Source organism: Nyctereutes procyonoides, unplaced genomic scaffold (genome assembly GCF_905146905.1).
Source record: "Nyctereutes procyonoides isolate TBG_1078 unplaced genomic scaffold, NYPRO_anot_genome, whole genome shotgun sequence".
NCBI lineage: Eukaryota > Metazoa > Chordata > Mammalia > Carnivora > Canidae > Nyctereutes > Nyctereutes procyonoides.
The window spans coordinates 70,814,543-70,841,209 of NW_026575135.1; the positions used below are offsets into that span (position 1 = coordinate 70,814,543).

The window sequence follows — 26,667 nt, forward strand, 5'->3', positions numbered from 1 at the left end:
AGCAGGGGGAGCGGCAGGCAGAAAGAGAAGCAGACTCACCACTGAGCAGGGAGCCCGATGTGGGGCTCCATTTCAGGACCCTGGGATTGCAACCTGAGCTGAAGGCAGGCGCTTAACAGACTGAGCCCCTGGTTAAGTGCCTTTAAAGAGGTGTGGGTGGAGCCTAGAATCAGGGCTTACATTAGCAAGCCTAATGGTGTTCTATGAGAAAAGGCAGGACCATAACCCCACCAGCCATGGAGGTAAGCTTTGCTGGCACTCTAAACAAGCTATTGCTGGGCATCAGGTTTTGTGCTTCAAACTTCTAAGCTACACATGATTGCTATTGATATATAAATTTCACCAGAGCATAATAAATATTGGAAATTATCCAATTAGCTTGGTATTTCCCAATTTCCCTTGCAGTGAACAAGAAGTTCCAACATTGGAAAAGTTTAAATGCAGAAACTTAAAAACTTAACCATGTAAGGTTCAATTGCTAATTTATTTTGGCAATATACTTCAACCAAGGTACATCATTGCTCACTGTTGCCTAATGTTATCATTTCTAGCCCCTATCAGGGGGAAAATGGAGTTATAAATATTTGCAGGTGAGGATATACCAGATTCCTCTTAGCGCTTTGCCTCAGGTTCCTCACCAATGTTTCTGGTCCCCTCCAGGCCACTTCCCACCCCAGCCACCAGTGACTTTGTCCACTCCACAGATCCATCCATGGCACTCACTTATGTAAACCCTTTCAGTGGCCTTCCTTGGCCAACCATGGGAAGCAAAGCCTTCAAAACCCTTCACAGCCAAACTGGTGTGAAGAAATATGAATAGAATTCATATTTTTATGAGGGAAATTCAGCACAGATTTATCTAGAGAGCAGATTTGAAGAAGGAATGCTATTTGGGGGTTCTGAGATGGGGTTTTAGGATGGGTCAGCTGAGGGGTTTGCATAATGAGTGGGGTCTGCGTGGCAGTGACTGGTAGGACTGGGAGGGTGGATGTAGGGAAATGAGGTCAATGATTTGGGCATCTCTTCAGGGATCAAGGAGACTCTGGCTGTCAGCAATGGTGGGAGAGGCTAATAATCTTGTCTGACATCACTTAACTAACATGGCAGAGCTGGCATTGATCTCAATACTCATTACATTGACTCTGTACAATTTCTAGACACAAAAGCTGACTGAAAGATGTCTTCAGTGTCAGGAGCAAGAAAAAGTCTGTGGCCCCGGGAAATTTTCCTATCTGCCAGATCAGGATGCGGGGCGGTGGGGGGGGGAACCCTCAGAAGTTGATAGTATGGATAAGTTCAACATTCTAGAGCCCTGATAGAATAAACTAAAAAATACTTCATCAGCCAGATTATATCAGTGAACAGCATGTGGGGCCAGACCCATGTGCCCTTCCTGCTATTTCTGATTCTGCAAGCAAGAATGAATCACAGTCAGATACAGGTACTGGAAGAGGGCAGGGCCCATAGCAGTGTCCCTAAAAGTGTGGGGAGCTGGTGCCTCAGAATGATGATCTTGATATTGGTGTGTGGGATGGGGGGAAAGACACAGGAAGCATATACTAGTTAGTATCCCAGTACAGCAATCCACGAATGAAGCAATGAGGCTCACAGTGCCCAAACCTGGTCCCTCCACACCCTTGGCTGACTTTCATCCAAGCCTCCCTTCAGTGTCTCTACTTTCAGAGCTGCACCCCATCTTGGTTCCTACCCTTTGCTCCCCAGGCTGAAAGGTCATCTCTGAAACTGCCAGCCTTCTATAGCTGTCAATATTCTGTCCATTACTGCAGGAGGCCTCCTTCCTCAAAGCCCAAGAGACAAGAGATATTTACACTTGGGAATTTTTCATATTTAGGGAAAAAAAGGTGGCAATATAATGGAGTATTTCTGAAGAGGTTTTATTCTATAAGATGATAGTGGAAAGATTCACCTGGAATTGTGCACTTTATTCCAGTTTGGAAGGAGTCTTCTAAATTGGTAATTACATGAAAAAGCAGCAGGAAACCCAAATCAAACTTCTGGGAAAAGTTACATTTATTCAACAAGAATTCATTGAGTGAGAGACAACAAAAGTAATGAATTTTGAGGAAATTTCTAAAGAGCACACATGTAATGGGTTTTTTATTATTATTTATTTATGATAGTCATACAGAGAGAGAGAGAGAGAGAGGCAGAGACATAGGCAGAGGGAGAAGCAGGCTCCATGCACCGGGAGCCTGATGTGGGATTCGATCCCGGGTCTCCAGGATTGCGCCCTGGGCCAAAGGCAGGCGCCAAACCGCTGCGCCACCCAGGGATCCCCAAGAGCACACAATGTAATAAATGTGACAAAGCTACAGTAAATGTAACAGATGTGTTAGAAAAAATTCACACTCGTGAAAAGACATAAGCATATAGTTAATGTGAGAGAAGCCCTCCTTATACAAGTCTCCACACATTGAACACAGATGATACCTTTATGAATAGGTGAATAAAAGTTTATACCAAAACGTAATCTTCTGCTTTAGAGAATTCATATTGTAGAGAACACTGTGATTGTAATGTGAGAAAGTCTCCAATCCAGAGCACCATTGTCACGGGAACATGTAAGTCATACTGGGGAGATATTATTCAGGGGCAATGGATGTGAGAAAGCCGACAAGCACAGCCCAGTTCTTATTCAGCATAAAAGAAGCACACAGGAAGAATGCCTTATAAATTCTACAAATTTGAAAAAAACACCTTTATTCAGGGTTTCAAATTGATTGAACCTCACAGAAGGCAAAACTATGCATGTAAATAGCATGGGAAAACCTTTAGGAAGTTGTCAACCCCTTGCTGGACATCAAATGATCAAATCGGTACACACTGTAGAAAAGCCTTCTTCTGGGATTCCAGACTTTGTATACATTAGAGAACTCCTAAAGGAGAGAAACCTCACAAGTATGCTACATATGATAACACCTTTAGTAATAGAGGATTCCTCACTGCACACAAAATGGTACATGCTATGGAAATCATCTACAATTGGACTGGATTTGAGATGCCCTACGAAGGAGCCAGAACCTGCTGTGTGACAAAGCATTCACATCAGAGAGCCCAGTATGAACAAACATGGGGGAATGTGGGAAAGCCTTCAGTAGAAAGCCAAGACTCTAAGGCAGAAACCTCACACTAGGGAGAAATCCTCTAAATGTAGAAAAGTTCCACTAAGAAATCATCCAAACTCTAAGTTACAGAGTTTAAAGTGGGGAAAACCACAAATATGTAAAAAAAAATGTGGTGAAGTTTTCAACTAGAAGTCACCATTTTTTGCACATTGGGGAGTTCATACTGGGAGAAACATCAAGAGGGAAAAAAAGACTACAAGAACACCTTCCTTTGGATAGCAGAGCTCACTGGAAGAGAGTTCATATAGGAGAAAAACCCTATAAAAGCACTCTCAGCAAGAAACAAACCTCATCACATTACACATCAGAAAATCCACACAGGAAAGAAGCCCTATGAAATAATGAATTCTGGAAAGCACTGAGCGATAAATAAAACTTCATAATTCACACTGTGGAGAAACCATACAAAAATGCAAAAATGTGAAGAAGAAGAATCCATAAACCAAAAATGTTATTCTGAGGAGAGGAGAAGCTCTATTGATTTAAGGAACACAGAAACACCTGGTCCCAGGATCAAAATTTATTTCTGCAACAGAGATTCTGTGTAGGCAAGAGTCTTTATGTTGTATGAAGTATGGTGACCTTTGGAATCAGTTCCAGACATTAGATACTAGAGAATTCAAAATGATAGAGTCAGTTTAACTAATGTAAATTGTACCATGGGGAAATATAATCCCATAATTGAAACCAAGCCTTTTTAAAAGAAAAAGTAAATGTCCATGCATCTGAAGTCTATCTTCCTCCCTGTGCCTCATGCTCATCTTTCAAAGGGGACCTCTCAGTACATATTGAGAGAGGAAAGTTTTGGTATTCATCCTAAGATGTCTACTTGGAATTGATTGTCACCATAGATACAACTCTGTCACTGACCCCAACCTGAAACTCCTGACCATAATCCCTCACAGGCATCAGAAGAGGGAAAATACCACCCTGTTGCTTTATTCTCACACTACTAACACCACACAAGTGTTTGGGGGTCATTTAAGGGAGTAGGCATGGGAAGGCAAAAAGCTATGGTTTAAGTGTGATCCCATGGGTGATGGTTCTGAGAAAAAGACCTCAACACAAGTAACCCCATGGGGGTACATCCCAGTTCCTCTGCTCACTCCCACGTCCTGTCCCAGGTCCATCCTCACTCACAGGGCTCTCTCACCGAAGGTCCAATCCCTCTGTGTCAAGCCTGAGTCACTCAGCAGAAGACAGGTCCCCAGATCTTGTGGACACTGCCCCTCCCCAAATCCAGCCCTGTATTTCTAGAGTGAGATCTACACATTTTTGCATGCTGCCCAGTCCCCAGGCTCTGGTGGCTACTCAGGTGGAAATCTCACACACACTGGGCCAAGCCCAGGCTTCATCATGCTCTCTGGATTCAGACCAGGGAGTGTAAGTTCAGTTCTTCCCTAGAGTAGGATCCTCTTGGTGGCTGATTCCCACCATGAGCAGAAAGTCTGGTCTGCAGCAAGTATGCATGATGCCAACAGTCACAGAAAAGCAGGGATGAGGTGTGGTATGTGTGGGTCCAGGTCTTTCTGGAGGACAGCCCCATTCTGGTGGGTGTGGGCTTCATAGACTCCCTGCTTCTGAATGGTCACTGCAGACCTGGACCTTCCACAGCTTCCATCATGAAGCAAGGGAAAGAAAAGAACAGAAGAGAGGGAGAAACATCCCCACTCATCCCCCACTTGCTACTTGGGGGCCTCTGTGTCCTCGCCCTTGGGTGGGGCTGCCACTGTAGAGGTCGCCTTGAGGCTTCGCTTCCGCTTCTGCACATTCTGCTCCGGGTGGAACAGGATGACGTAGGTTTTGGGCACATAGAGCATGCCGAGGGACACTGACGCACTCAGGCTCAAGGACACAGTCAGCGTGGTGGTTTGGATGTAGATCTGAGCCATGGAGGAAGAAACTGGCTGGGATTCAGCCCTGTTTTCTCCCACCCCCCAGCCCCACATGAATCTGTGTTCATCAGGTGAATGGAAAGGCAACCATATAAGCCCTATGGCATGAAGAAGTGATAGTCATGCTGTGGCTCTGATGTAGGCAGGAAGGAGGATGAATGACACAGGACCAAGCGGACAAGTGACCAGGGGAAGCAAAGGATCCATTCACAGCGAGTGACACTTGGGGAAATGGTTCATATGCCTAAAAGGGGCTATAGCATGTTACTGAATGGATGAATATGTTTTCAAATGTACAAATGAGTGTACAAATAAAAGAGCAAGTGGTCAAACATGAACAACAGGGATGAATTAACACATGGTCTACCATACACACAAATAAATGATGGAGTAATGATCAGCAAATGGACTGACAGATTAATGGATTGAGGGGCATGAAGTATATAAAGAAGTAACTGAATAAAAATAAGTTAATGAAAAAAAAATAAGTTAATGGTGGGGTGCCTGGGAGATTCAGTTGGTTAAGCATCTGGCTCTTGGTTTCAGCTCAGTTGTGATCTCAGGGTCAGGATCAATCCCCACATTGGGCTCTGCACTCAGCACAGAGTCTGCTTGAGATTTTGCCTCTGCCCCTCCCCCCACTCATGCTCTTTCTCTCTTTTAAATAAATAAATAAATAAATAAATAAATAAATAAATCTTTAAAAAAAACAGGTTAATGGATGGTTAGAAGCACAGATGAATAAATGAATAAACAAAGGGATACTGACAAATAAATGAATGAATGAGTATTTAACTACATGAATGAATTAACCAACAAACAATCATTCATGGGGGCAGCCCAGCTCTTGGGACAATTGAGCCCTTGTGTGAACAGATAGGAAACAAAGGAGGCTGTAAATCCGATGGGCGACCCCAGATTACCTTTTCAGCTGACTGGGCGGTGCCAAAGAAGATGGGCACAAAAGCCAGCCAGATGATGCAGGTGGTGTACATGGTGAAACCGATGGGCTTGGCCTCATTGAAGGTCTCAGGCACACCACGGGCTTTGATGGCGTACACCGTGCACGTGACCATGAGCAGGAGGCTGTAGCCCAGGCAGCCGATGAGGGACAGGTCCGACATGTCGCACTTGAGCACCCCTCTGGCCTGCTCTGGGTCCACTGTCCGTTGCTCTTCATAGTCGATCACGCTGTGTGGGGGCTGGGCCCCTAGCCACGCCATCACTCCTACCACCTGCAGGAGCCAACACCATATCAGGGACACACCCAGCCTGGCCACTCACCAATGTTTCTGGCAGGTTAGAGTCATCTTGAGGCTCCTGGCCTACTGAGTGGGATGCTCAGGCCTGAGACGGAAGGGCTATCCAGGAGGGGGCTGCCCATACAAAGGCCAGTGAGCAGAAGGCACTACAGCATAGGTATGTGCTGGCAATGTCAGGGCTGGCTGGGTAATGGGCCCCAGGATGTCCTCTTCTTGCATTCCAACCGTCACCAAGCCCTGCAGGATACAGTGACTGCAGGCAGAGACCCTGGAATTGTGACCCTATCCACAGCTTCTCCACACCACTTGGGGGAGGAGATGGTTCATGCCCTACTGATTAAGGGCCAGACCCAGCAGATTCTCTTTTTTCACACATCCCATGCAGTAGGCAGTACCATCTCCATCCTGTAGATGTGAAAACACTAACTCGATCACATCTAGCAACAGGGCAAACCTAGTTCCTGAGGACTCCTTCCTTCTCCAGATCCAGAGAACTGTTGAACACAATGTAATGAAATCATGTGCAAATGCATAGTGAAGCTCAGAATGAGGCACTAAATAGAGAGCAGTAAGGATGTGAGCTGATGCCAGGTGGCCCAGGAAATTATCAAAGTCAACTCCTTCTATTAACTAGGAGGAGGTGGAGGAGCAGTTCCCTGTGAGGGTTAGAGACATGACCTTAAGCCAAGGGAAACTGGAGAGTAGGAACTAAGACACCTGCATAAAGGCAGGACCCTGAAAGTGCTGCCCTGCTTGTTTGTGCAGATTGTTCACTGCACAAGACTGCCTGGTTTCTGTGTGTGTATGTGTGTGTGGGTGTGTATGTATGTGTGTCTGTGTTGTGGAGCTGAAATCTAGCCAACACTCTAGTGCCATGCCAAGTACCTAGAGAGGGGCTGTGTAATCTGAGAGTAAGGGACGCTTTTTAATAATTTATACACCCAGGAGAACCTTTTTGTGATTCTCCCGAAGGCAGTAGCTCCATGGACAAGGGGCAAATAACACCCCACCCACTCTCCAGAAAAGCAGTGTGGAGGCTCCTCTTAGAACAAGGTTCTAAGGAGGGAAAAATGTTGCATATGAGAAACTATTAGCCAAGGCCTGAAATACAGAGGAATAGCAACCAAAATGGATCCTACAAGTTTTGCAACCCATGTAATTGATAATTAGCATCCAGCATATTAAAAACACACACACACACAAATCCACAACTCCTACAAAATAATAGAAAATGAGCAAAGCATAGGAACAGGAACAACATAGAAGAGGAACCTTCAAAGGCCAGCTACACTAATAATTTAGTAGATGCAAATTAAAACAAAGAGATACTATTTCATGTCCACCGTATTGATACATAACCCAGTAAAACTGCAGGTGTGCTTTGAAAGAGTGTGGGAAGGACGTCTGGCTCAGTGGTTGAGCGTCTACCTTCGGCTCAGGGCGTGATCCCTGGGCCCTGGGATTGAGCCTGCATCGGGCTTCCTGCATGGAGCCTACTTCTCCCTCTGCCTATGTCTCTGCCACTCTCTGTGTGTCTGTCTCATGAATAAATATATAAAGTCTTTTTAAAAAATAAAGAAAAGAAAGGGTGTGGGATTTCTGGAAAGAAGGGTATAACATAGGGAGTCCACAGATGAGCCAGGAAGTACTGACTGCAGTCTATCCTGTATCTCTGTCCTGGGGGCAGGGGCACCACAGGGGTTTCAGCCAGGGAAGTCAGGATGCTCTGGGCATTGGTGTTCTGGTGTTCACAGGAGAAGCTCTGACCCTGTTATCTGCACAAGGATGGCAATACCTTTCAGTTGTGAAGAATTGCATGGACCAAGGCCTGTGGGTGGCAATGAACACTTGTCTGGAGTGCAGAGTGTGCTGTGTCCAAAGCAAGCTGAGCACAGGCCCTCCCCATAGCCCTGTGAGCTGGCCTGGCTTTATAATGTCACAATGTCATCCACACCTGTCTACTAGCACCCTGTGCACAGAAAATATCCAGTGCTTTCCAGATCGTGAGAATAATTTCCAATGCTCTAGTGGACCCCTTGAGGGAACTTTGCTTTTGGTGCACATACGTTATGAAATCCTGGCCATTTATGGAGCTGGATGCTCCATTCAACAGTAACATTGCTGGAACCTGTGCCTCTCATCCATGTTACCCCAATGACTGGGCAGCAGGAACTCCTTTATGGAAACAGATGTTTTTTTCCCCTTGAGAAAATCATCAGATAGCTCTTTGCCTTATTTTTTGTGGGAGCGAAATGGTGGACGAGCCTGTTCTGTTTAGGAAAATAATTTCATTGGTTTTACAGACACGGAGCTGGATGCTGGCACTCCGCAGCTTACTGACCCAGTTCCCTCAAGGACGGAGCAGGCGGAGGGAGTGGGGCCCGGTCTCCTGCAGCCCCCCCCCTCCCCTTACTTGTTTAAACATAGGAGCCAAAATAGAAGAGTGCTTATCCTGACTTTGGGAGTGGAGGCCACCCCCCAGCCAAGTGCTGATCTGCCGCTCCCCCTTCCCCGTCCACCTGCTGGCCCTGGGAGCCCACGGCCCACCTGCACTGAGGTGAGGCTGAAGGTGATGGCGAGCTGCGACGTGGGGCTAATGAAGGGCGGTGGCGTGACGGAGCGCTTCCCTTGCTCGAAGATGCGGTAGATGCGGTTGGTCTTGGTGAGCAGGGCTGAGTAACTGAGCGTGGTGCCCAGGCCCAGGAACAGCCGGCGGGCGGCGCACACGGCCGCCCCGGGCTCGGCCACCATCAGGAAGGTGATGGCATAGATGAGGAAGATGCCGGTGAGAAGCACGTAGCTGAGCTCGCGGCCCGAGGCCCGCACGATCGGCGTGTTGTTGTGGCGCACGAAGGTGGCCACCACCGTGGTAGTGGCCATGCTGCCCAGCACGGCCAGCAGGAGCGGCGGCGCGGCCCAGGGCGAGGACCAGGTGAGGCGCACGACGGGAGTGGGGCGGCAGCCCGTGTGGTTGCGCGTGGGCCGCATGTCCCCCGGGCAGGCCTCGCACGTGAACTCATCCACCTGGAAGCGGTAGCCGTCGCAGGGCTCGCAGTGCCAGCAGCAGGGGACGCCCTTCACCATCTTTTTCCGCTCGCCCGGCCCACAGGGGAGGCTGCACTGGGATGGGGGCACCTCGCGGAGCTCTCCGGACCACAGCAGGGCTTCCACCTGTGGCGGAGGGGACGCGGGCCTGGGACCTGCGGCTCTGGGGACGGTGGGCCCGCGCCCGGCCCTCCCCGCCACTCCCCAGCGCACTCACGTCTAGCCTGAGGGTCTCTGCCCACTGGCCCACGGCCTGGTAGCCGCCGCTGCCCGCACTGCCGTTCGCCGCCTGGTACTGGAAGATGTCGTAGCGCCCGGGCGCGTCCCCGTTCTCGTTGAACATCACGGGGGTCCCCGCGCTGCCTGCAGGACAGCCCGGCATCCTCAGCTGTTCTCCAGCCCCTCCCGGAAAGGCCCAAGGCCCAGCCAGGAAAAAGAGCCAGCGTACCACAGTAACAAACCCGTGCAAAGATGCTCCCTGTCATCAGGTAAGTGCAACTCCAAACCACAGTGGCCACTGTTAGCATTCCAGGACATAAGCCTCCGTGCGCATGTAGAGAGACTGGAACCCTGGCGCACTGCTGGTGGGGATGTAAAATGGTGCTGTCACTGTAGAAAACAGAGTGGCAGCTCCTCCAAAAACTAAACGTAGAATTACTACATGACTCCGCTGCCAGGTATATGTCCCCCAAAGGGGACACAGGGACTCAGAGATACACACCCACGTTCACAGCAGCATCATTTGCAGCAGCCAAAAGCAGCATCATTTGCAGCAGCCAAAAGGAGGATGCAACCTAAATGTTTGTTCACTGGGAGTTGGACAGATAAACAAAACGTTGCCTATTTGTGCTAGGATATTCTTCAGCCTTTAAAAGCCTTTAAAAGCCTTTAAAATTCTGACACAGGCTACAAAACGGATGAACGCTGAGGATGTTATGCCAAGTGAAATGAGCCAGTCACAGAAGGACAAATACTGCATGATCCCTCTCATAGGATGAACATAGAGTAGGCAAAATCATAGGGACAGAAAGTAGGATGGAAGTTGCCAGAAGCTTCAGGAGGGGGAATGGGGAGTTAGTGTTTAATCGGGACAGAATTTCAGTCCAGTAAGATAAAAAAGTTCTGGAGAATCTGCACAACAGTGTACATGACTAGACTGTACACTTAAAAATGGTTAAGACGGGGGGTGCCTGGGTGGCTCAGGTGGTTAAACATCTGCTTTTGGCTCAGGTCATGATCCCAGGCTCCTGGGATGGAGCCCCACATGGGGGGTGGGGGGCAATCTCCTCTCCGCGGAGCGTCTGCTTCTCCCTCTCCCTTTGCTGAAGTGCTCTCCCCCTGCTGAAGTGCTCTCTCTCTCTCAAATAAATAAAATCCTTAAAAACAATTGTTAAGATTGTACATTTTATCCTACGCGTATGTTACCACACTTTAAAAAGAAAAAAGAGCGAGTGTAGCTGACCAGGCGGGATGGTGGGTTCAGACTTGGACGAAGGTCTGAGTGTGTGTGAGAGATTTGTATCGATTTGAACGATCAACACTATTTCTGTTGGAGGCTTGTCCTACCACCTTTAGAGCTGGTCTGGGGTGATATTAAGTTGTACTATTCAGCTGAGAGGTTAACAGAGAGAGGGTGCTCAGAATGCGGTGGAAGAACAATTTTTAATTTTATAGTGATGGTAACTAAACAAGACGTGTATCCCTCTGCACAAACCACGAGTGAGGCCTCAGTCCACGTGGGCCTTTTCAGGGGCTTTATTCTGAGCCCTGCCCGTGTGCTGGACCCTCTGCTGGTACCCGGGACACATGAGACTTGTACCACAAGCTCCAGTGGCGCGGTCTTTGGAAGCCCGAGACTCAGAGTGAGCAGCATGTCCACGTTGTGGGCAGCGCCTCTGCCCAGTGTGCACTATGGCCCTTGCAGGCCGAGTTTAGGTGCCCCCAGCTCTGTGAACAGCCGTGAGAGTTGCATGGGAGCGGCTGAGGGTTCCAGGCAGAGGGCTCCCCAACGCCTGAATTTTGCAACTTGGGGCAAAGGAGTGCTGAAGCCTGGTGGACGAGTGTTAAGAACTGGTTCCAGAATTGGGCTCAAGCTTCCAGCTCTCAGTACCAGGTGCCCCCACTATAGCATTCCACCTCTCCCACCCCTTTGATCTGAGTCAGCCCAGGTCCAGCAGAGAAATCCATCCCAGGGGCTTCCCTTCCCTGCCATGGAGGATCTGGCTCCCACTCACCATTGAATCGGACAGCTCGAATGTACTGCAGCAGCACCCGCCCATCGGTGGTCTCCATCGCTGGGCACAGGCCGGTGAGCCCGGGGCAAAGTGCCTGGTGCATGCTGTGGAGGGCGTGGGCAATGGCATACACAGCATCGATCACAAACTGCACCTTCCCCTCCTGCTCGTAGGTTGAGTCCCTGCCGATGCGTTCCTCACCTGTCCTAGGGATGCACAGAGGAAGTGTGCCCAGCCCCCAAGTGCCCTGCCTCGCCTCCCGCCTTCCCCTTCACCTCCCTTGCCACTCTGGGTAGCTCTCACCTGTGCATTTGCGGGTGGAGTCATCTGACTGGGTACCTGAGCTGGTCAGTTTGCAGTTAAAATTCTCCTCCCAGAATTCAGCAAACCAGATGTTCCGGCGGTTGTTCTCCAGGGAGCGGGTCATAAAGTACTGATCAAATCCTGAGGGAGGAGAGAGGACAGCAATCATCTGAACCAGGCATGATTCTGCTGTGTCCCTTCACCATCTGCTCACTTTACAGCTAGGACTGGCCATGTGAACAACTTCTGGCCAGTGATTTCAAAGCCTTCTGGGGGCTTTGGGGTAGAATTTTCATCCTGTTGTAAACTCAGAGCCTCACCATATCAAAGACTTCTATGCTGTTCTTTCCTTTTTTGGTTAGGATGCTGCTGTGAAGATGTAATAGGTAGAGCTTCAGGAGCCACATTGTGAATAAGACAACTCAGTCACAAAGACAAGTTGCAACCAGAGAGAATGGTGGAACAGAAGCAGGGACAGAGCTCAGGACTTTGAGAACATCATTAACTCACTGTCCCAAACCTGAAGTGGCCTACTTTCAGGTCTTATCTTGCAATGAAATGACTTTATTGCCGAAACCACTCTCATTCTACTCCAGTCTGCATTTGTCAAATGCAACCAAATGTACTCTAAAGGAAAGAAAGGGTGTGCATGGGAGCCCCTGAAAGTCAGGGTTCTGTGCTTCATAAAAAAAGTCCTGAAGCACTTCATCAAGGCAGCTTCAGTTCAGGCTTTGGAAAAATGATCAATCCTATTGTCATGTGACAATGTCTCTGCTGGATCCTTCCAGATAATCAGGATGGTGGAGGATGGGAGGGGAGGCAGGGTTCATGATTTGATCAACAGGAAAATATGTCCCCATCCTCAGTTTTGTTCCCTCTCCTCTCCACCCTAAAATTAGTATGTCTTTTGCAGAACCAGCAATACCAGGAATATAGGCATTGGATGAAAACAAAAGCAAAAACAAAACTAATTCTTGACCCTCTACAGTGGAGTGGGATTTTCCTCCTTTGCCAATTCAAAAACACTGCTTGGAGGGATGTATTCACAAAGTCTTAGGATCCTAGAATTTGGGAATCCTAGAAGGGGTGTTGAGCGAGATACACGATAAAATTTTACAGATGGAGGAGGGGGGCAAGATGGTAGAAGAGTAGGGTCCCCAAGTCACCTGTCCCCACCAAATTACCTAGAAAACCTTCAAATCATCCTGAAAATCTACGAATTCCACCTGAGATTTGAAGAGAGACCAACTGGAATGCTACAGTGAGAAGAGTTCGCGCTTCTATCAAGGTAGGAAGACGGGGAAAAAGAAATAAAGAAACAAAAGGCTTCCGAGGGGGAGGGGCCCCGCGAGGAGCCGGGCTGAGGCCGGGGCGAGTGTCCCCAGGACAGGAGAGCCCCGTCCCGGAGAAGCAGGAGCTGCACCAACCTTCCCGGGCGGAAAGGGGCTCGCAGGGAGCTGGAGCAGGACCCAGGAGGGCGGGGATGCCCTCGGGCTCCCTGGGACGCTAACAGACACCTGCGCCCCGGGAGAGTGCGCCGAGCTCCCTAAGGGCTGCAGCGCGCACGGCGGGGCCCGGAGCAGCTCGGAGGGGCTTGGGCGGCGGCTCCCCGGAGGGGGCTGCGGGGCGGGAGCGCGAATCCCACAGCGCAGGCCCCGGAGCACAGGGCGCCGGGACACAGCCCAGGATCCGGCCTCCCCCGGGACAGGCAGAGGCCGGAGGGCCCAGGACAGCAAGGACGCTCCTGCCCCGAGCTGAGCAGATCAGCGGCCCCGCCCCGGAGCCTCCAGGCCCTGCAGACGGAGAGCTCCGGAGTTACTGCGGGAGCTGACTCCAGGGCTGCAGAGCTGGCCCCACCACTGCGGTTGTTCCTCCTGGGGCCTCACGGGGTAAACAACCCCCACTGAGCCCTGCACCGGGCAGGGGGCAGAGCAAATCCCCCAAGTGCTAACACCTGAAAATCAGCACAACAGGCCCCTCCCCCAGAAGACCAGCTGGACGGACAAGTTCTAGGGGAAGTCAAGGGACTTAAAGTATACAGAATCAGAAGATACTCCCCCGTGGTTTTTTTTTGTTTTTGTTTTGTTTTGCTTTTTGATTTCTGTTTGCTTCCCCAGCCCCCATTTTTCCTTCCTTTTTCTTTCTTTTTATTCTCTTTTTCTTCCTTTTTTCTTTTTTCTTTTTCTCTTTTCTTTCCTTCTTTCTCTCCTCTCTTTTTCTCCTTTTCCCAATACAACTAGTTTTCGGCCACTCTGCACGGAGCAAAATGACTAGAAGGAAAACCTCACCTCAAAAGAAAGAATCAGAAACAGTCCTCTCTCCCACAGAGTTACAAAATCTGGATTACAATTCAATGTCAGAAAGCCAATTCAGAAGCACTATTATAAAGCTACTGGTGGCTCTGGAAAAAAGCATAAAGGACTCAAGAGACTTCACGACTGCAGAATTTAGATCCAATCAGGCAGGGATCCCTGGGTGGCGCAGCGGTTTGGCGCCTGCCTTTGGCCCAGGGCGCGATCCTGGAGACCCGGGATCGAATCCCACATCAGGCTCCCGGTGCATGGAGCCTGCTTCTCCCTCTGCCTGTGTCTCTGCCTCTCTCTCTCTCTCTGTATGACTATCGTAAATAAAAAAAAAAAAGATCCAATCAGGCAGAAATTAAAAATCAATTGAATGAGATGCAATCCAAACTAGAAGTCCTAACGACAAGGGTTAACTAGGTGGAAGAATGAGTGAGTGACATAGAAGACAAGTTGATAGCAAAGAGGGAAACTGATGAAAAAAGAGACAAACAATTAAAAGACCATGAAGACAGATTAAGGGAAATAAATAACAGCCTGAGGAAGAAAAACCTACGTTTAATTGGGGTTCCTGAGGGTGCGGAAAGGGCCAGAGGGCCAGAATATGTATTTGAAAAAATCATAGCTGAAAACTTTCCTAATCTGGGAAGGGAAACAGGCATTCAGATCCAGGAAATAGAGAGATCCCCCCCTAAAATCAATAAAAACCGTTCAACACCTCGATATTTAATAGTTAAGATTGCAAATTCCAAAGATAAAGAGAAGATCCTTAAAGCAGCAAGAGACAAGAAATCCCTGACTTTTATGGAGAGGAGTATTAGGGTAACAGAAGACCTCTCCACAGAGACCTGGCAGGCCAGAAAGGGCTGGCAGGATATATTCAGGGTCCTAAATGAGAAAAACATGCAACCAAGAATACTTTATCCAGCAAGGCTCTCATTCAGAATGGAAGGAGAGATAAAGAGCTTCCAAGACAGGCAGGAACTGAAAGAATATGTGACCTCCAAACCAACTCTGCAAGAAATTTTAAGGGGGACTCTTAAAATTCCCCTTTAAGAAGAAGTTCAGTGGAACAATCCACAAAACAAGGACTGAATAGATATCATGATGACACTAAACTCATATCTGTCAATAGTAACTCTGAACGTGAACGGGCTCAATGACTCCATCAAAAGGCGCAGGGTTTCAGACTGGATGAAATAGCAGGACCCATCTATTTGCTGTCTACAAGAGACTCATTTTAGACAGAAGGACACCTACAGCCTGAAAATAAAAGGTTGGAGAACCATTTACCATTCAAATGGTCCTCAAAAGAAAGCAGGGGTAGCCATCCTTATATCAGATAAACTAAAATTTACCCCGAAGACTGTAGTGAGAGATGAAGAGGGACACTATATCATACTTAAAGGATCTACCCAACAAGAGGACTTAACAATCCTCAATATATATGCCCCGAATGTGGGAGCTGCCAAATATATCAATTAATAACCAAAGTGAAGAAATACTTAGATAACAATACACTTACACTTGGTGACTTCAATTTAGTGCTTTCTACCCTCGATAGGTCTTCTAAACACAATATCTCCAAAGAAACAAGAGCTTTAAATCATACACTGGACCAGATGGATTTCACAGATATCTACAGAACTTTACATCCAAACTCAACTGAATACACATTCTTCTCAAGTACACATGGAACTTTCTCCAGAATAGACCACATACTGGGTCACAAATCGGGTCTGAACTGATACCAAAAGATTGGGATCATCCCCTGCATATTCTCAGACCATAATGCCTTGAAATTAGAACTAAATCACAACAAGAAGTTTGGAAGGACATCAAACACGTGGAGGTTAAGGACCATCCTGCTAAAAGATGAAAAGGTCAACCAGGAAATTAAGGAAGAATTAAAAAGATTCATGGAAACTAATGAGAATGAAGATACAACTGTTCAAAATCTTTGGGATGCAGCAAAAGCAGTCCTAAGGGGGAAATACATCACAATACAAGCATCCATTCAAAAACTGGAAAGAACTCAAATACAAAATCTAACCTTACACCTAAAGGAGCTAGAGAAAAAACAGCAAATAGATCCTACACCCAGCAGAAGAGAGTTAATTAAGATTCAAGCAGAACTCAATGAAATCGAGACCAGAAGAACTGTGGAACAGATCAACAGAACCAGGAGTTGGTTCTTTGAAAGAATTAATAAGATAGATAAACCATTAGCCAGCCTTATTAAAAAGAAGAGAGAGAAGACTCAAATTAATAAAATCATGAATGAGAAAGGAGAGATCACTACCAACACCAAGGAAATACAAACAATTTTAAGAACATATTATGACAATAAATTAGGCAATCTAGAAGAAATGGACGCATTCCTGTAAAGCCACCAACTACCAAAACTGGAACAGGACGAAATAGAAAACCTGAACAGGCCAATAACCAGGGAGGAAATTGAAGCAGTCATCAAAAACCTCCCAAGACACAAGAGTCCAGGGCCAGATGGCTTCCCAGGGGAATTCTATCAAACGTTTAAAGAAGAAACCAAACCTATTCTACTAAAGCTGTTTGGAAAGATAGAAAGAGATGGAGTACTTCCAAATTCATTCTATGAGGCCAGCATCACCTTAATTCCAAAACCAGACAAAGACCCCACCAAAAAGGAGAATTACAGACCAATATCCCTGATGAACATGGATGCAAAAATTCTCAACAAGATACTAGCCAATCAGATCCAACAGCACATTAAGAAAATTATTCACCATGACCAAGTAGGATTTATCCCCGGGACACAAGGCTGGTTCAACACTCATAAAGCAATCAATGTGATTGATCATATCAGCAAGAGAAAAACCAAGAACCATATGATCCTCTCATTAGATGCAGAGAAAGCATTTGACAAAATACAGCATCCATTCCTGATCAAAACTCTTCAGAGTGTAGGGATAGAGGGAACATTCCTCAACATCTTAAAAGCCATCTATGAAAAGCCCACAGCAAATATCATTCTCAATGGGGAAGCACTGGGAGCCTTTCCCCTAAGATCAGGAACATGACAGGGATGTCCACTCTCACCACTACTATTCAACATAGTATTGGAAGTCCTAGCCTCAGCAATCAGACAACAAAAAGACATTAAAGGCGTTCAAATTGCCAAAGAAGAAATCAAACTCTCCCTCTTCCCCGATGACATGATACTCTACATAGAAAACCCAAAAGCCTCCACCCCAAGATTGCTAGAACTCATACGGCAATTCGACAGCGTGGCAGGATACAAAATCAATGCCCAGAAGTCAGGGGCATTTCTATACACTAACAATGAGACTGAAGAAAGAGAAATTAAGGAGTAAATCCCATTTACAATTGCACCCAAAAGCATAAGATACCTAGGAATAAACCTAACCAAAGAGGTAAAGGACCTATACCCTCAAAACTATAGAACACTTCTGAAAGAAATTGAGGAAGACACAAAGAGATTGAAAAATATTCCATGCTCATGGATTGGCAGAATTAATATTGTGAAAATGTCAATGTTACGCAGGGCATTTTACACGTTTAATGCAATCCCTATCAAAATACCATGGACTTTCTTCAGAGAGTTAGAACAAATTATTTTAAGATTTGTGTGGAATCAGAAAAGACCCCGAATAGCCAGGGGAATATTAAAAAAGAAAACCATAGCTGGGGGCATCACAATGCCAGATTTCAGGTTGTACTACAAAGCTGTGGTCATCAAGACAGTGTGGTACTGGCACAAAAACAGACACATAGACCAATGGAACAGAATAGAGAATCCAGAAATGGACCCTGAACTTTATGGTCAACTAATATTCGACAAAGGAGGAAAGACGATCCACTGGAAGAAAGACAGTCTCTTCAATAAATGGTGCTGGGAAAATTGGTCATCCACATGCAGAAGAATAAAAGTAGACCACTCTCTTGCACCAGACAGAAAGATAAACTCAAAATGGATGAAAGATCTAAATGTGAGACAAGATTCCATCAAAATCCTAGAGGAGAACACAGGCAACACCCTTTTTGAACTCGGCCACAGTAACTTCTTGCAAGATACATCCACGAAAGCAAAAGAAACAAAAGCAAAAATGAATTATTGGGACTTCATCAAGATAAGAAGCTTTTGCACAACAAAGGATACAGTCAACAAAACTAAAAGACAACCTCCAGAATGGGAGAAGATATTTGCAAATGACCTATCAGATAAAGGGCTAGTTTCCAAGATCTATAAAGAACTTATTAAACTCAACAGCAAAGAAACAAACAATCCAATCATGAAATGGGCAAAGGACATGAAGAGAAATCTCACAGAGGAAGACATACACATGGCCAACATGCACATGAGAAAATGCTCTGCATCACTTGCCATCAGGGAAATACAAATCAAAACCACAATGAGATACCACCTCACACCAGTGAGGATGGGGAAAATTAACAAGGCAGGAAACAACAAATGTTGGAGAGGATGCGGAGAAAAGGGAACACTCTTACACCATTGGTGGGAATGTGAACTGGAGCAGCCACTCTGGAAAACTGTGTGGAGGTTCCTCAAAGAGTTAAAAATAGACCTGCCCTACGACCCAGCAATTGCACTGTTGGGGATTTACCCCAAGGATACAGATGCAATGAAATGCCGGGACACCTGCACCTCGATGTTTCTAGCAGCAGTGTCCACAATAGCCAAACTGTGGAAGGAGCCTCGGTGTCCATCGAAAGATGAATGGATAAAGAAGATGTGGTTCATGTATACAATGGAATATTCCTCAGCCATTAGAAACGACAAATACCCACCATTTGCTTCAACATGGATGGAACTGGAGGGTATTAAGCTGAGTGAAGTAAGTCAATCGGAGAAGGACAAACATTATATGTTCTCATTCATTTGGGGAATATAAATAATAGTGAAAGGGAATATAAGGGAAGGGAGAAGAAATGTGTGGGAAATATCAGAAAGGGAGACAGAGCATAGAGACTCCTAACTCTGGGAGGCGAACTAGGGGTGGTGGAAGGGGAGGAGGGCAGGGGGTGGGGGTGAATGGGTGACGGGCAGTGAGGGCGGCACTTGACGGGATGAGCACTGGGTGTTATTCTGTATGTTGGTAAATTGAACACCAATAAAAAAATTACTTTAAAAAAAAGGAATCAGAGGGCTGCTGGAGAGGAGGTATGGAGGGGGATGAGGTAACTGGATGATGGGCATTAAGGAGGGCACGTCATGGAATGAGCACTGGGTGTTATATGCAGCTGGTGAATCCCTACATTCTACCCCTGAAACTACTAATACACTACATGTTAACTAAATTGAATTTTAATAAAAATATTTTAAATGAAAAGAAAAATTTTACAGATGGAGAAAATGAGCGCCCCCAAGAGGAGATCGTGGGGAAGGGCAAGCAAGACCAGGGGATGTGGTGGGGGAGGGCATCCCTGCACTCACCATCAATGGAAGCTCTTTTGGGCAGGATGGTGATGGCCCCCACGGCCACGTCCTCCAGGTTCAGGATGGGAGAGGTCTTGGCTCCCCAGCTGTCTGAGCCAACCCATAAGAAGTGACCTGTCAGGTTGGCCTGGCGTGCAGCCTCCAGGACCCTCCTGGTAGGAACAGGGCGAGGAGTGAGAGGGCCTGAGATCCTCCTCCGACTTGCTTCTGACCACTTCCTGTTCTTCTCTCTCTCCTTCTATCCCATTCCAAACCACGCATCAGACCCTCGTTTTTTCAGGAAAAATGAGATGTGGGGTGTTGTTCTGGGCTTCTTAGGTAGTAAAGGTTCCAGCCAGGCTCTGGCCCCAGGGCAGCCCTCTTGATCTCTGCACTGCAGCCCACTTCACACTGCCTGGAAGAAGGGCCTCCCTTCTCTTGCAGAGCCTCCTGCTTGCTCTGAGTCAGAGCAGTTCAGGGGGTATCAGCAGGTGGCCATGGATCTTGGACTAGTTCCTGCCTGCCACCAGGGCTCCTTCCCTGACAGCTCATTTTCTGCACTTAGATCTGCCCACGGGTCTCTCCCTCACTGTGAATTAGAAGAGCAGAAAGGAATTCCTGTGTGTTTCCGTTGGCTAGTCCTGGAGCATCTCCACCCAGGCCAGGCCTGGTTCTTTTCTGGGTGCACCAGACAGAGAGATGGCAGCAGGAAGACTATGTGAGGGCAGGAGGGTGAAGGGGGATCAAGAAGAGGGAGGAGGAGAAAGGGAGGATATATGTGGCCAGGGGACATGTAAGAAGAGGAGGCAGGGCCTTCTAGGAGCACCTCTGATAAACACGATGATTGAGTGTGCCAGCTGCTCCCACCTGATGTCATCCTCATTGGCAAAGATGATGATGCCCCGGGCGTTGGGTGTCTCCATGAGTCTCTTGATCACCTTGTTGAATTCTCCTGGCTTTGGTTCCCTGGGAATCTTGATGGACTGGGCAATGCAGACCCCCCCTGGGTGCCGGGGGTGCCAGAGTCACCTGCTGTTCCACCCACCCACCCACCTACCTACTGGGGCCTCCACTGGCAGGGGCTGAGTGCTTCAAAGGAAAGAGGTGCCCACCCACAGGGGCACCACCCAGGGCCCCATCTCATGGCTTCGACCCTGTCTGATGGCCATGGATTCAGGGCCTTATCATGGATCCAGGGCCCCATATCATGGCTTCGGCCCTGTCTGATGACCCCTGGATTACCCCTATGTAGGCTCATTGTTGCCTTGGAACCCCTGCTCCCAGCTCACCAGCTTCTCGGGAGATCTGCACAAATGCCTCAACCCCACTCTCGCCATAGTTGCCCTCCGAGGCCAGTGTGGACACGTAGTTCCATCCCAGTGCCCTCACGATGTCCACCATGGCCTGGGCCTGGTAGGAGTCAGGTGGCACAACTCGGGAGAAGAAGTCGTATCGTGTGGAGTCACTGAGCTCAGGGGCTGTGGAGGCGTAGCTGATCTGAGGTATCTGGAATAGGGAAGAACACTTGTGCTAGGGCTGGAGACTCAGTGACCCTGTGGGGAGGGAGGGCAGTGAGGATCCAGGATGCAGGTCAGGGCATGGAAGTCTGGGATTAGGGTGCCAGGGGCCAGTGTGGGACAGCAACATGAAGAGGCCCAAGGGTGTGGGGAAAGCTTTTGAAACGTGGTCTGATGGAATACAGGAGGTACAAAGGTCTAGGTGAGAGGGCAGGGCACTGTATACAGTGGTGCCAGGCATGTGTCCAGGCAAAAGGTTAGTGGGGGCTCAAGTCCAGCCTGCAGCCAAGTGTAGGCTGCACCTGCAAGGGGAGTTAGACTCCTTGTCAGCCCCAGGAGACAACATATTTTCCTAATTCACACAAAGGGGCCATGTATGTAGGGGAGTGGCAGCCCCAGGAAGGGTCAGAGCAAGCAGGTAGGGGAGCTGGGAAGGGGTTATTTGATTCAAAGGTATGTCTGGCCTACTAGAGGGGCCTGCTTGGAACTGAGTGCATTAGAGTGATTGACAGCTGGGATTATGGGCTGAGCATGCTGAGGCAGTGGGGTGAGTGGGAGGGGGGCAGTAAATGTGAAAGGAGAGTGGAAAGACTAGTAGCAGAAGGCTGAAGAAGTCAGGAAAAGAGAGTGAGTAGAGAAGATGGGTGAGGCAGCAGATGGTGTGAAGGGTGGAAGAGAGGAAAGGTTCTGGAAGGAGTAAGCTCAGCTGGTCTAGGGGAGACAGGGATGACTGAAGCAAGACAGGAAGAAAGCATGGAGTGTGAAGACAGGATAGGAAGGGCAAGAAGGAAGGAGGAAGGGGGAGAGAGAGACAGACAGACAGACACATGGAGAGACAGAGAAAACAAGAACCACAAAGGAGGGAAGGTCAGAAAAGGGTCCAGCACAGGTAATGGATGTTGTAGATAGTCCAGACGATAAAGCTTGATCTTCAGAACAACCTTCCTGTAGAGGTGGAACCCCTCAGGGAGGTTAATCTAAAACACCTGTGATCACAGTGATGCATGAATGGAGATGAACTTGGGAACCCACAGCTTTGCTCCTAGACCAGGAATTGCAGAACGGCTCCAGGGAGCCAAATCCGGTCCCTGGTTGCATGTCATGCACCAATGTCTTCATTTAAACATTTTTTGAGAGACAGAACATAAAGACTCCTAACTCTGGGAAACGAACTAGGGGTGGTGGAAGGGGAGGAGGGCAGGGAATGGGGGTGAATGGGTGACGGGCACTGAGGGGGGCACTTGACGGGATGAGCACTGGGTGTTATTCTGTATGTTGGTAAATTGAACACCAATAAAAAATAAATCTATTATTTAAAAAATAAAAATAAAATAAAATTTTTTTGAATTGGGAGCCAGTGTCTAAAATGTGTGATTGTGGCCCCACCTCAGTCTTGGGCTGAGCTGGCAGCAGGGGGCCCTAGACTCACTCAGCAGGGGTCCTGCTTCACTCATCTACACTCCAACCTGCCTCCTGAAGGCCCTTGAGTTTGAGAGCTCTGCACCCAGCCTGGAGGGGCAGACACAGGGAAAGGGATGGAAACTAGAGCTCCAGGCAGAGCAGGGGACAGAGGTACAAAGGCAGAAGGACAGGGCAGGTGAGTGAGGTGGAGACTCTCCGGCATCCCCTGACACTGGACAGCCACATCAGGTCCCTTTGTGCCAGCTAGAAAATGTGACTATAGGACTAGCTTCCATCTAGTGGGAACCGGGTGGTGGGGAACGAAGATGATGGAGGGGTGCCCAGATGGTAGAAACAGAGGCCATGACTGGGAGAATCAGGGAAACTCTCAAGAAGCAGAAGTCCCCTCCCGTAGCCAGATGGAAGCAAAGCCTTCCTCTCTTCACAGAAAGCTGAAGGACAGAGACGCCCCCTCCCTCCGCGGGACCCCAGTGAATGACCACTACTGAAAACCCCCAAACTCTCCTGTCGAAGGCCCCTCAGTCCCTGATTCCTAAGCTCCTCCCCCAGTCACTGCCCCCACCCCCCGCAGGATGCAAGAAAGGGGCTGCCTGGGATTCCTTAAGACCGCTCCCTAAAGACGAGGGAACTACCTCCCCCACGCCAGAAGTCGGGGGTATGTCTTAGTCGCCCCACCAGAAGGAGGGCCGCGGTCCCGGGAAGAGCTTGCAGCTCGTTACCCAGATGCGCGGTGGCGAGGGCACCGCGCGGGTGTGCAGTGGGCGCCCGGGCGAGCGATCAAGGGGGCGCTAAACCAGAGGCCGCCCTGTTCTAGTCAGTCGCGCCCCGCGGGGAGGGCTGCAGCCGCCTGTAGGAGGGGCCGCCTTCCCCGCGCACAGGTTGGCGCCCTCGTCGTCACGAAGGGCGGTGTGTGCGGGTGGCAGCCCTGGCAGGGCGGCAGGGCCGGCGAGGACGCGCGGACCGGCGGGGCGGGGCGGGGCGGGGCGGGGCCGGCCCACAGGGCAGCGTTTCTCAGAAGCAGCGGCTGGTCTCTGATTTCGGGGATTTCTGCCCGGAGACCAGCCATCAGCCACCCCCGAGCGCGAGGACAGGGGCGGGTGCCCTCACCGCAAACAGGCGCAGCACGTTGGCGACCATGATGGAGACGGAGCTGGCCGAGGCGCCGACCACAGCCACCACGCGCTCGGGGGGCGCGCCGCGCAGCGGGGGGGCGCCTCCGGGGCAGCGCACGGCCCCCTCGTCGCCGTCGCCGTCGCCGCGGCGGCGGATCAGCGCCTGCACGAAGCTCAGCGCCTGCTCCAGCGCGTACGTGTCCCGCGAGCAGGTGTCGAGCAGCCGCGCGCCCAGGCGCACGCCGGGCAGCAGCGCGGGGTCGGCGTTCACGCGGTCCAGCGCGTACAGCATGGCCTCCAGCCGGTGCACGCCCTGCTCCTTCTTCAGCGGCCCGCACGCCCTGCCCGCCGCGCCGCGCGCGTGCACCGGGAACAGGCCGCCCAGCGTGAGGCCGCCCGCCAGGCGCACCGAGCCCGCCGCGCCCGCCGCGCCCGCCTGCGCCAGCACCAGGAGCCACTGCAGCAGCAGAGCCAGGAGCCTCGGCTCCGCGGCGCTCCCGGGCCCCGCCATCCGCCGTCCCGCTGCGGGGGGAGACAGGGCCGGGAGGGGAACAGAAGGCGGGCGGCTCGGAGCGCAGCGCAGGGGAGAACCCCGGCGTGCGGGGAAGGGGACGTGCGCGCAGCCGCGGCCGAGGTGACGAGCTGGGACATCCGCTCGCCCCGCCCCCCCCCCCCAGGCCTCCGCCGCGCTCTCACGCCCTCTGAACCGCGTCGCACGGGCCCCCCGCCCGACCTCGGTCTCCACCGCGCCGGCCTGTCCCTCCCCGACCGCCCGGCCCTCTCCTGTCCTCAGGGACCCATCCCTAGAGCACAGCCTGACCACACTCACCTGCGCCAGCCCCTGCGAGTCAAGGTAGGGCTGTGACAGATGCGCGGGGCCCAGAGCGACAGAGGATTTAAGGATTGTGAGGAAGGGAGGAGAGGCCACTCCGAGGGTGGTGACCCCTCCTGAACAGGAGGTGCGTGCAGCACTGGCTCTCTCTATGTCTCCTAACCCTCCCTCTTAGGAGAGGAGGGAGCCCTGCTCCCCTGGGGATGTTTCTTTCCTGTCTTTGCATGTGCGTCTGACCCCAACTGTCTCTGGCTGTCTCTGACACATGCCCCCTCCCAATCTCTGACTCTCTTATCTTTCTGCCTCTGTCAATTTCTCTTTCTCTCTCAGTCCTTGTCTTCTTCTTTTTCCTAGCCACAGGTGCTTTATTTAGTTCCAGCTGTGAAGGCACTCCCCAACTTCCTCCTTGCAACACCCTGCAGTACCTCTGGAAATGGAGGGACAAAGGAGCTCAGGTTAAATGAGCCGAATACACCTGAACAGCAGGACAGAGAACAGGGCTGTGCAGGAAGGAAGCACCAGCAAGTAGACCTTTAATATTAGCAAGGACTCTGCTTAATACACACACAACAGCCCTACAAAGAGGAGGCATTTACCATGAGCCTCGTTTTGCAGATGGGAAAAGACAGACCTCAAGGAATTAAGCAACTCATCTAAGGTCAAATAGCTGGCATGGGTCAGCATCAGCATTTGCACTCAGGCTGGTATGAAACCACCAGCCCATCCTGCCTTTCATGGAAAGGACAGGAGGGACAGGGCCAGCCCACCCTGCAGTTTCTGCCTTGACCTCCTGCATCTGATGATAGAACCCTGAAGAACTGTTCTGGTCATATATAAAGCCTTCCTAGGCTCTGGAGTCTGAAGCAGTGACTTCCACAGTGTGAGGCTCCGTACCTGAGTTTCCCCCATCTCCTTGTTGGGGGCCACAGTGAGGGGGCTTTAGCCACAATATACTTTGACCATTATCCCTGTCTGAGGCCCTGGATTTGGTTCTCTGATATCAGCAGAGAGAGAGAGAGCAAAGGGCATCCAGGAGACAGGTGGTGAGCTCCCAGCCCCAGGGATTTGTGGGCTCATCCCACAGGGGCTTGAGCCGGCTTGGGCTCCATTAGGGTGGATTAGGGTGGCCGCAGGGATTTAGGTAAAGCCGGCAGAGGGAACAAGCAGAAACCATGTCACCCTACTCTCTTCCCCCACCACATCCAAGGGCTCCCACCAGTCTTGTTCCCAGAGCTGTCCAGGCACTTCTCCCTGGCAGAGGCTGGGAGTCAGGAGAACTGGATCCAGCTCTGCCTTAAACCATTTTACAACTTGGGAAGTATGGAGCACTTAGGTGGTGCCAGGTCCCAAGCTTGACAATGCAAAGGTGCATACAGACTCGATGTTTGAGGTGGATGGGCTGGGTTCACACAGCCCCTCACAGCCCTCCCTTGCTCAGGACAGATCAGAGGAGGCCATAGCCAATGTCACAAAGCAGATTCCAGAATCACAGGGTCAGAGCATCCCAGTGGCTGCTGAGCACAAGACAGACCATCAGCAGCTGGGACAGAGTGCCTCACAAAAGGAGGCAAGAGGGTCTGTGACCAGGCTGCTGGGGAGGGATGTGGGTGGGTTCCAGGCATAGGGAAGAACTGGCTCTGAGGATGAGGAAGAGGAAAGTGTCATGGCTGGGGCATCTGGAAGGAGGGGGCAGCATTCCTTGAGAGTGTCAGGACCAGGACCAGTATCCAGGCAGAGCGGGTCGGCGGAGGGCAGAAACCAAGAGTTCAATTTGGGACATAGGAAAGCTGATAATCTCATTCAATTGGTTGGATTCATGAATCTGGAACTGAGGGAAGAGGCCAGGGTGGGAGATAAAGCTGGGATGGCATCAGCAAGTGTGTGGTATACAAAGCCATGGATGGATGAACTCATCTTGGCAGAGGATGTGGACAGGAGGGTGAGGACTGAGCCCCAGGTCTCCCAACAATAGGGTGTAAAATAGAAGAGGGGAGGTTGGGAGGGGATGACCAAGGGGGTGAGGAGGGATGGGAGAATGGGCAGCAGAGAGGCCAAGAAATAAGGATTGATGAAGAAAGGCATAATTATAATTCTTCCCCGTACAGTGGCATAGGGGTCACTGTTCACCTGAAACACACATCTGAGCCAAGGAAGTACAGTGT

General features: G+C 49.9%; 1 protein-coding gene across 1 annotated transcript; it reads right to left on the reverse strand.

Moving 5' to 3' along the window:
• Nucleotides 1-4,831: 4,831 nt before the first annotated feature.
• Nucleotides 4,832-24,184, reverse strand: GRM6 (glutamate metabotropic receptor 6). Its single transcript, XM_055302427.1, has 10 exons — nucleotides 23,669-24,184; nucleotides 20,912-21,128; nucleotides 20,490-20,625; nucleotides 19,641-19,795; nucleotides 11,886-12,026; nucleotides 11,583-11,783; nucleotides 9,566-9,711; nucleotides 8,851-9,474; nucleotides 5,965-6,276; nucleotides 4,832-5,029 (listed from the first exon to the last, which is right to left on the reverse strand). Exons 1-10 carry the CDS (start codon nucleotides 24,182-24,184, stop codon nucleotides 4,832-4,834), a joined length of 2,646 nt encoding a protein of 881 aa, XP_055158402.1.
• Between the last annotated feature and the right edge of the window lie 2,483 nt (nucleotides 24,185-26,667).